General features: G+C 35.6%; 1 protein-coding gene across 1 annotated transcript; it reads left to right on the forward strand.

Annotated features, from left to right (window-relative positions):
- Positions 1-4,136: 4,136 nt before the first annotated feature.
- Positions 4,137-10,204, forward strand: slc25a51b (solute carrier family 25 member 51b). The gene is made up of 2 exons (XM_056472992.1): positions 4,137-4,227; positions 7,913-10,204. Exon 2 carries the CDS (start codon positions 7,965-7,967, stop codon positions 8,874-8,876), a length of 912 nt encoding a protein of 303 aa, XP_056328967.1. The 5' UTR covers positions 4,137-4,227; positions 7,913-7,964; the 3' UTR covers positions 8,877-10,204.
- The last annotated feature ends 511 nt before the right edge of the window (positions 10,205-10,715 follow it).

Consider the following 10,715-nt stretch of genomic DNA (forward strand, 5'->3'; position numbering starts at 1 on the left):
CGTGTTTTTTCCAGACTTACTTAATAATAAGGATTAGTATTTACAGTTTTTCTCAGTCGCTTTGACACATTTCTCAAATCAGAATTAAAATTTAGCAAAACAGTAAGAGCATTTCTCAAAACAACACGTACTAATAACAGAACATCCTGCAAAAGCCAGTCTCTTGCTCAAAATCTTTAGTCCATCTCTCAAAACTAAATTCCTGTGTCAGAGAATGTGTAAAAGTCCTGCTGTCATTGTGAACGGATAAGACAGTCAAATTACTTAGTCATGTTGTCAATATAACAGTGTATTCTGGAGGGGTGTTCTGAAATAAAATATGGCTATTTTATTTTTATTTTTTGCTCTTTGTACTGTAATTTGATGGCAGATCATGTCATTGTGATACAGAAAGGAAAAGACAGCACTGCATAGCACAAAGAAACAAAACAAAAGTAGAAATGTGATCACAGGACAATCTCCTTTGAGAAGCAGCTTCATTAGAAAAAGTCAAAATCTACCTGGGAGGAATTTGCCAATCAGATTTAGAAAAAAAAGTCTAATGGAAATGTATAGAAAAATGCATAATGACAAAATATTATGACAACTTGTTCAGCCATTTTGCATGTCAAGACTTATGCCATGAACAAGATATTAAATGTTGTGGAGTTGAGACTATTCAACAAAAGACCAAAATAATACATTTTGACCAACATGTCATGAGCAACTGATAATGTAGGAAAGAGCAGAGAGTTGCACATAATCATTCGCATGGATGTACAAAAGCATTTGCAACTTGTTCAAAGGAATAAGAAACTGTTTTTCTGATGTCCACAAGTGACACGGTGATCTGAAGATTGAACAGGGAGTTTTGAGGATTTCAGTTCTGATCTGAGAAATGGACCAAAGGGACAGAAAAACTGTAAACATACAACGTTTTTACATCATTTCAAGAGTACACACTTAGCTGATAATCAATAAAGTGTATTTGGCATGCTGTCCCGGGAGAGAGCCCTGATCTCGTAATATCCTCGAGCCCGAGGCTCCCTCCCGTTAGAAGGGCGAGAGGGGAGTTCGAGCTCAGGTAGGTCTCGAGAACTCCCCTGCTTGTCGCCGCGTGAGAAGTGTAAACTAAAGTTGTTTTAGGTGATAATTGGTTCAGTCGATTGGCTATTGTTTATGTTTTTAGATGGTGGGAGGAAACCGGGGAATGCGGGGGAAAACCACGCGAACACGGGGAGAACATGTAAACTCCGCACAGAAACACCATACAGCCCGATAGGAGGTTGGACCAGCGGTGTTCTTGCTGTGAGGCAACAGTGCTAGCCACTGGGCCACCGTGTCACCCTATTGGGGAAAAAAAAGGGGGGGGGGGGGGGGAGTAGGGGTGGAAGGGGGGAAGCTTCAAGACGAAGGTAACTGGAGTGAAAAACTCTGGTTATTTATAATGCTTCCGTAGTCATCTAATGGGTCAGATTACGGAGCTAATGAGGAGCCAGCCGTGTTGATCATAAGCACCTGATCCTCTCGAAATTAGTTTATAGAACAACCACACATATCATTAGAAGAAAACGTAGCCTGTTGTCATTAATAGACAAATAACAAACTGGCCAGCACATTCAGCTTACCTCAGTCAGAATTTGGCCATTTGAATAAAAAACAATTAAAACATAATAATAATAATAATAATAATAATAATAATAATAATAATAATAATAATAATAATACTAATAATGTAGAGCTTCACATTTTTTTCTAGCCTCTCTTGAAAAATGTGAAAATTCATGGATAACAACAACAGCCAAATTACTATTAAAACTAACTTTAATATTGGACGCTTTTGGTGCTTCAGTCCTTTTCATTACAGTTTTTCTCAGATGCTTTAGTGCATTTCTCACATCACTATTTACATTTGCACAACTGTTAATGCATTTCTCAAAACAATTAGTACAAACTGTAAAACCTAGCTGATAACCTGCAAAAGCGTGTCACTTGCTCAAAATGGAGAGCTCAGTCCTCAAAAGCAAGTATTGATGTCAATGAAAGTGTCAGTGTCATCAAGAAAAGTCCTGACAGCATTGTTTATGAACAAGATAGTCAAATGGCTTTTCATTATGACAGTTTACTCTGTAAATGTTCTCCAATGCAATAAATTCAGATTTTAGTGACACCTCCTGAAAATACACGACACAGCACTATATACTATTTGCAGAGCCATTTGAAAACTACAGTAAAGTTAGACATCACTGCATTTACTGAGGAATCTGAGTACAAGACAAGGAATATGTGTTTTACGTGTTTACTGCATTTGTTCTTTACAATTTCAATTTATTTACAGCATTGTGCAAAAGAATAAACACACCCTTATTTTCAACAGACATAAACTTCCTTTGGGTAGAGCAGTGCACAACTGTACACAATGTTGCAGTACATATTGGAACTGAACCTACAACATACATACTGTAGGTCTTTAAATCATTCATCAAATTGTTCATTTTAGAAGACGTTTTCAGGAAAAAAGATTTTTAAATGGAGTTTTGACCTTTATTTGATAGGACAGTGGAGATTTTACAGACAGGAAAGTATGGTGAGCAGAGAGAGGGGAAGGTTTGGCAAAGGGCATCGAGTCGGGAATCGAACTCGGGTCGCCGCAAGCACCTGGGTGCTATATGTCAACGCACTAACCATTAGGCTATAGGCGCCTGATTTAAAAAGTTTTATGAAATTTTCTTGACAGATTTTGACAACTAGTTCAACATTTTTGCATGTAATGACTCAAGAAATGAGGACTATTAGTTTTATATGGAATGACTATTCAACATTCACAAGTTTAGTTAATTTTGACTGACATGACATAAGCAAATGATAATGTGACAAAACAGCAGAGAGTTGTATGAAAGCAATTGATGCATGTCCAATAGCAATCGCAATTTGTTGGAGGGAATGAGAAACTACTATGCTACTTTGATGTGCACAAATGACTAATTGTTTTGATAACTGCATTAACTGTTGTGCAAATGTAAATATTGTTGTGAGAAATGCACCAAAGTGACTGAGAAAACTGTAATTACTCTCTTTTATGAATATTGTCTAAGATTTAGTGTGAAAGTTAAGTTACTTGTAAAATGTTTTTTTCTATTTAACAATAATAGGTCAATAACGAAACTTGACTTCACTACTTATGCCATAGGCCTATTCTGCGTGGTCTTAAAACCTTCAGTGGGTTATTTGCACAATTTATGATGGCTCAGCAGTCAAAATAGGACAAATGAGAAAATAGTGGCAAAAAATCTGGAGCAATGGCAAATTCTGGACCTTTGTCAACGAGGGGTAGGTCTTTCGAACCACCGGAGCCCCACATGGCTACGGTTCTGAGATAGATAGATAGATAGATAGATAGATAGATAGATAGATAGATAGATAGATAGATAGATAGATAGATAGATAGATAGATAGATAGATAGATAGATAGATAGATAGATAGATAGATAGATAGATAGATAGATAGATAGATAGATAGATAGATAGATAGATAGACAGATATATAGATAGACAGATAGACAGATAGACAGATAGACAGATATATAGATAGCTAGATAGATAGATAGATAGATAGATAGATAGATAGATAGATAGATAGATAGATAGATAGATAGATAGATTTTTAATGTTTTTTGATCATTTCACATTGCAGTATCTAATCAAATATGCCATAAATGATTTTTCAAAATAGCAAACAAAGACGTTATGCTAATTTAGTGCATAATTTGGCTCAATTGGGCTATGTGTATTAAATATAAGAGCTTATAGTAATACTAACGTCTATTTACAATCATTATCAGAGTAAAAAATGTTTGTGAAAACGTAAACCTTCATATTTTAATGTTTTCTTTCTTTTTGTATAACATTTTCTTCAAGAGTTATGGTTTTTAGCGCCCTCCACACAGTAAAATCGTAATGACAAAAAGTCAAGACCAAATATATGTATGCTGCTTTAACTTAAATGTTTTATTCAATTTGACAGAATAAAATTCAACCACAATAAAATTACAAAAAAATTAATTTGATCCAACTAAAAATAAAGCCGCAAGAATTATTTTTTACAGAGGAGAGTGGAAACACTAGGCGATTCTTTCGGAACAACTTCCGGTTTATAACTCTTTCCACACTAGTGGAAACACTAGAAACGGTGTCGCCTGACCACCAGCCCAACACAGCCGTCACTTTCACCTGAACTACAAACAGAAGGTAGTTAATTACACGAATTTTAACTCTACAAACTCCTCAAATTGTAAAACTTTAAAATATAAACACGTCTAGGGTATGAATTCAAGGAGTAAACACACGAACTTGTGCTGTCACAGGATTAGCATTAGCTTGTTGTAGGTTTATGCCTTTGAAGCTTAATTAAATAACGTAAACTACGTAAACCTTTATCATTTATACCACAAAATAGCGTTATTGTGTATGTTTAAGTGATATTTTAATGTTATTCACACTTATTTATATGTGAAGACGTGCTATAGTTATACAGAGCAACATAATGTTGTTAATATAGAGGACAAATTAATTATATTTTATATATTTATACTTATATTGAAACCTTATGATATTTGAAACGTTTATTTTCCTCATATTGGTGGTTATTTTTGTGTATCTGCTTTTTTTTGGCACTGTAGTGTTAGCAGTAGCCTGTTAGCAGTGTTTAGCACATGTTGTAAATAATAATATATTGCAATGCACTTGATAAAGTCATCTGCATTTTAGACAACACAGTTAAAATACAGTGTAACATAATGTGCATGTACAATTATTTCAGCTGTATTTAGAGGAACCTGACTTTAACACAAATTTAGGAAAGAGGTAATTCACATTAAGATCACATCAAGGACATTTCACAGCATTTAAGCCACACTTGATTATAATGATTTATAAGTGGTGTTTCTGTCTTAAAAGTGACATATGTAAGAGTTTACTGAGTCTGCCAAGTTGTGGCATCTGTCCAGCTTGATAACACTGACCTGTCATCCCTGTTGGGACATGATCATGCAGTGTTTTGCTCTGATAATGTGAGGTTAGAGAGTTTAATCCCTATTCGTTTAGCTTGTTAAGAAGCCCGCAGATTATTTTATGACCCAGTTTTCTCTGTGACCTTCAGAAGTTCCTGTAGCGTCTTCCCCGACCAACACATGTGTTGTTTTATTTTTGGAGAAGTCTTACACATGGGTTGTGGCTAGTAAAGCCACTGAATTGATATTAATTTAACCTCTTAAGGCCCAAGTTGTTTTTTACATGCATTTTTTATTTCTCTTTGCTATTTGGGCTTATTGTAACCTAATTAGAACAAAAATCTAAGTATTGTCGTTTGATATGATGTACTTTTAGAGAAAAATGATGTCCATATATGTGGACTTGTGGTCCGAATTTGCATTAAACACTTTTCCCTAAATTTTTGTTAATGCATATTTAACAGAATTTTTTTCTTTGACTATCAGAAAGTAAAAGCAACATTTTTCCCCATTTTGGACAGTTAAAAATAGGGTTTGGGACATTTCATATGCTGCAAAACAGTTGCAGGATGACACTTTATGTCTGTAACAAAATATAAAACGTTCAAAGCATTTTAAATAGCCACTTAAGAGCTAAATGTGCTGTCCACGTATGTAGACACTCAAGCCCTATGAGGTTAAAGGGATAGTTCACTGAGGTAAAGTTGGTTTTATAATCACACGTTTAGACTTTCTCCTTAATAATATAATTTTAGAAAAATACTATTTGGAAATTCTAAATAAGGAAATCGTATTAGCAGCCAATGACTATCGCCATTATTCAGTCAATAAAATAGCTCTGTTGTTTTTTTTTGAAGTGCAATTTTAGACCGAATATACAAAGTAGTGTGATAAACTATATAGGGACTGTTAAAGTGAATGAATGAATATTCCATCATTTACTCGCCCCTTAGCTTTTTAAAAACCTGTTTGAGTATCTTTATTTCCTGTTGAACACACACAAAAGAAGATGTTTTGAAAAATGTTGGTTTCTGGGACTCAGTGGTGTAGTCCTAAAAAAAAGGTGGTGTACTGTTACCCGCTCAACCCTAATTTTAAATAAGAGTAGGCAAAGAAAATATGAAAGTCATTTTTTTTTTGGTTCATTAGCAATATATATATATTTAAAAAAAAAATTGTATTATTATTTTTTCGAGGTTTTCACCTTTACTCGACAGGACAGTACAGAGTATTGACAGGAAAGCATGGGGAGCAGAGAGAGGGAAAGGAGCGGCATAGGGCCGCGAGGTGGGAATCGAACCACTACACCACTGGCGCCGACATATTTAACATTTTGATTAAAGAAAAAACAAATACTTTGGAAATCAATAGTTACAGGTTTCCAGCTTGCTTCAAAATATTTTTTTTTTGCGCTCCACAGTATAACTATATTTTAGATTAGATTAGATTCAACTTTATTGTCATTACACATGTACAAATACAAGGCAACGAAATGCAGTTTCGGTCTAACCAGCAGTGCAATAGCAGCAAGTGCAGGATACAGGTATAAGTTATAAAGTGCAGTTATAGAAAAATGATGGTAATATTTACAGATGGATGTACTATCAACATTATATACAGGTTGTATTAGCTATGAACAGATTTACAATAAATGAATATATGTACAGGATACTATTAATAGCAGAAGTGTGCAGATAGATAAACATAATTACAAATATATATTTAGTTTTTTTCTTCTGTTGAGCGCAAAAAAATATTTTATATTATATAATATTTATATGTATATATATATATATATATATATATATATATATATATATATATATATATATATATATATATATATATATATATATATGTATGTGTATATATATTTATTTATTTATTGATATTTATTTTAATACTGTACAGAAAAAATCGTGTTTCAAGACAGCTATGTCAAATATTGTAATACAATACTCCCCACACTTTCCTGTCTCTAAATCTCTACTGTCCTATCAAAAAAGGTTTTATATATATATATATATATATATATATATATATATATATATATATATATATATATATATATATATATATATATATATATATATATAAAAAACATGTATCAGTTTATTTATTATCCAAACATTATATAAAGAAAAGGCATTTTGTTGACATTTTAGACTTGATGGGATTTATCACTCAAATTGTACAAAGTCAACAGCCAGATAAAACGTAATTCAGTTTTTAGGTATACAATCATACAGAATATAAATCAGACAAATTCTATTAAAAGCAACTCCTCTGTAAAAAATGTCTGAATATATCTGCCGAATTAGGTGTACAGTAGTCAGCATTTGAAGTCGATCAAAACAAGTTCTCAAAAATGTTGTTAGACAAGAATGAGTGTTGAATAGTTTTAGTTTTGATCCACTTTGAATGTTGACTACTGTATATCCAGATTTTGCTACTGGTGTAAATTTCTGGTTCAATAACTTTAGAAAACAAAAAATGTTAATTAAAGAAAGAATTGCAGATTTTGGAGAGTTTTTTTTTTACCAGTGAGAATTTTACCAGTCTATCAAAACAAAATGTTTTTTTCTTATACCTTATTGCGTTAAGATGAAAGTTCACCGCGTTTATTTTTGATAAATTGTGTTTACATTGCCAAATTACAAATTATTTCAGAAGTAAATTTAGGCTGAACAGGTTTAATAAAACATGCTGATTCAGAAAAAAAGCAGTCTGATGCCCTCCTGCCCTCGTTCTGTCTGGCCTGCTTGATCTTTGGTTAGGTAACGTGTCTTATCTCAGCAGATAATGACGCAAAATGGTTTCAAAAGATTAGACTTACCTGCAACCACTGGCCAATAAAAGGCTGCATAAAGCTCTTCAAGATGCATTTGTTGACTTTATATATTTTGTTCTTTCTCTTTTACAAGTTGCAATGCTGTTGATGGGTGTTTACCCGGATCACTTCTGCTGACCAGTCCAATGGGGGTGGTTACTACTATGGACTCGGATTCCGCCCGGCAACCACAGGGCAAATTGGGTGGCCATGCTCTAATAGGAGCCAATCTGGGTGCTCGAGGAAAGCACTATGTGTGTGGCTCATTGGCTGCGTTCACTAACATCATCGTCACCTTCCCTATTCAGAAAGTCTTGTTCCGGCAGCAGCTTCATGGCGTGCGAGCGACTGAAGCCGTGGGTCAGTTGCAAAGGGAAGGGTTGAGGCATCTGTACCGAGGGCTGCTTCCTCCCCTGCTGCAGAAAACCACCACCGTGGCCATCATGTTCGGCCTTTACGAGGATTTTTCCCGGCTGCTTTTGCGGCACGCGCGCAGCAGTGGTGCACCTGAGCTTGTTACGCGTAGCGCAGCCGCGGCGCTAGCCGGCACTGCTGAAGCCGTGCTCACGCCATTTGAGCGAGTGCAAACGCTTCTTCAGGACCACCGGCACAACGGGCGTTTCAATAACACCGCCCATACCTTTCGGACTCTCCTGCGGGATTACGGAGTGAGGGAGTGCTACCGTGGACTGGTCCCGGTTTTGTTAAGGAATGGGCCCAGTAATGTTTTGTTTTTTGGCCTGAGGGGGCCCATTAAGCAGTGGTTGCCTGATGCCCGAAGCCGAATGGGTCACATGGCTAATGACTTTGTGTGTGGCGGGCTGCTGGGGGCGGCACTCGGCATCATGTTCTACCCGCTGAATGTTGTCAAATCTCGAGCTCAGGCTCAAGTCGGAGGCAAGTTTGTGCCCTGCCACCAGATCCTGATGACGGTGTGGCGGGAAAGAGGCGGCAGCATCGTGCTGCTCTTCCGCGGCGCAACACTCAACTACCACAGATCTCTGCTGTCATGGGGCATCATCAATGCAACTTATGAGCTTCTCCTGAAGGTTTTCTGAAGATAATGGATAATGCAGTGCACTTTTTCTGAACCAAGCCAAATTTGAGAGTGTTTTCCCTCTTTAAAAGAGGTCTGGACACTGCCATCTGCTCTAGTGCACTTAAATGGATCGCTCACCTACACTGTAATAAAATATCTGTTCATTAACAGTTTCTGTGTTTTGTAATTCACAAGTGTTTATTTGCAGTGGTGAATTGCATTATGGGACCTGTCGACTTTTAATGTTGACAATTCAACTTTACAGTTTAATTAACTTTTATTGACATTTAATGTCAATAAATATAATGTAGAAGAAATAATATATCAAGAAATTAGTCTGTAAATTGAGAAGAGATAGTGCTGGCAGTTAAGTACAAGGCTTTTTCTACAATAATACAACACTAACCCAGATAATTTATCACTTTAAACTCTTATAAATGTTATAAAAGTCACCTTTTTAACTTTCAAAGGTTAAAAGTTGTCCCATGATGCAATTTAAAAGCAGAAATAAATGCGGAAAATAACATGAATCACAAAAAATGGATAACTGCTAACTTACAGATATTTTTTACAGTGTAGTAATGAAAATCTTGCCATCATATCCTCACCCTCATGGCAAACTGTTTGGTAAGCAGAGTCTAGTCTTCAGAGTATGGAGAAATATGCAGTGAAAGTCAATGAGGGAACAGTTTGGTCCTTCAAAAAAGGAATAGGAATGTATATCATTGTGGGATGACGTGAAGGTGAGTAAATGATGACGGATTGTCATTTTTGGGTGGATGTTTCCATTAACATCGGCACTTAAAGATTTGTATAACCATGGATGGAAACCATCCTACTCTGATGCCTACATATAAGTCCACCCATATCTCTCAGCTAAGTGTTTGTGAAACGTATTGCCTCATTTCGTGGCTTTCGTATCAGTTTTGTAGTGGCTCTTTTACTCACGTTTTTTTTTTTATTGGGCGTCTGTGGGACACCGATGGAGAAAGCACATTGATGCACTACTTACAGTACACTTCGACTTGTTTTCTATACAAGCCTAATGCACAATCTCTGGAATGGAGCATTACAAGCCATGCGTATTAGTAAGTGTTACATAAAGGTTAATCGACTGCTCGTGAATAGGTGTAACTTGTGGACCACACAAGAGAGGGTGAGAGGGATGTCCGTACAAGCCCATGATGTTAGCATTATGAATGCCAGTCAGAAAGAAGAAACATTGAGGAGTATTCAAAGGTGTGTGATGATTTTCATCCAATGATATTTTTATGTAATGAGTGTTTTGTGACATGAATGACATTTTCACATCGTTGTGGGTGGAAAGTAAACAAGTAATTCTTCTAATTGGCTTCTGGGTGTCGTTATTGAATAGTTTGTCACGTTTTAAGGTCAACATAAAAATCTAAGTTGACTTTATTATATATTTTACGGTAAACAAGTGGTGAATATTTTCCACTATACCTTTCAGAGATCACATTCATTGGACATCATTTCCCAATAGAGACAATTTCAGATTCAGTTTTAGATGTTTACTTTTGACAGCATTTTGTTGCTTGTCGGTATTAATGTATCAGGGCTCGCAAAATCCAGTAGCCCGACCTCCCAGGGCTTTGCTATTTCCAGTCGGGCTACCAAAATCTCCACGTGCTTGAATGGCTAGTGGGAGTAAAAATATATTTCAATGCCTGTACATTCACTTAAAAATTTGATAATTATACACAGTTGAAGTCAGAATTATTAGTCCCCCTGTTTACTTTTTTCCCCAATTTCTGTTTAACGGAGAGAAGATTTTATCAACACATTTCTAATCATAATAGTTTTAATAACTCATTTCTAATAACTGATTTAAAGTGAC

This window comes from Danio aesculapii, chromosome 14, assembly GCF_903798145.1.
Source record: "Danio aesculapii chromosome 14, fDanAes4.1, whole genome shotgun sequence".
Classification (NCBI taxonomy): Eukaryota; Metazoa; Chordata; class Actinopteri; order Cypriniformes; family Danionidae; genus Danio; species Danio aesculapii.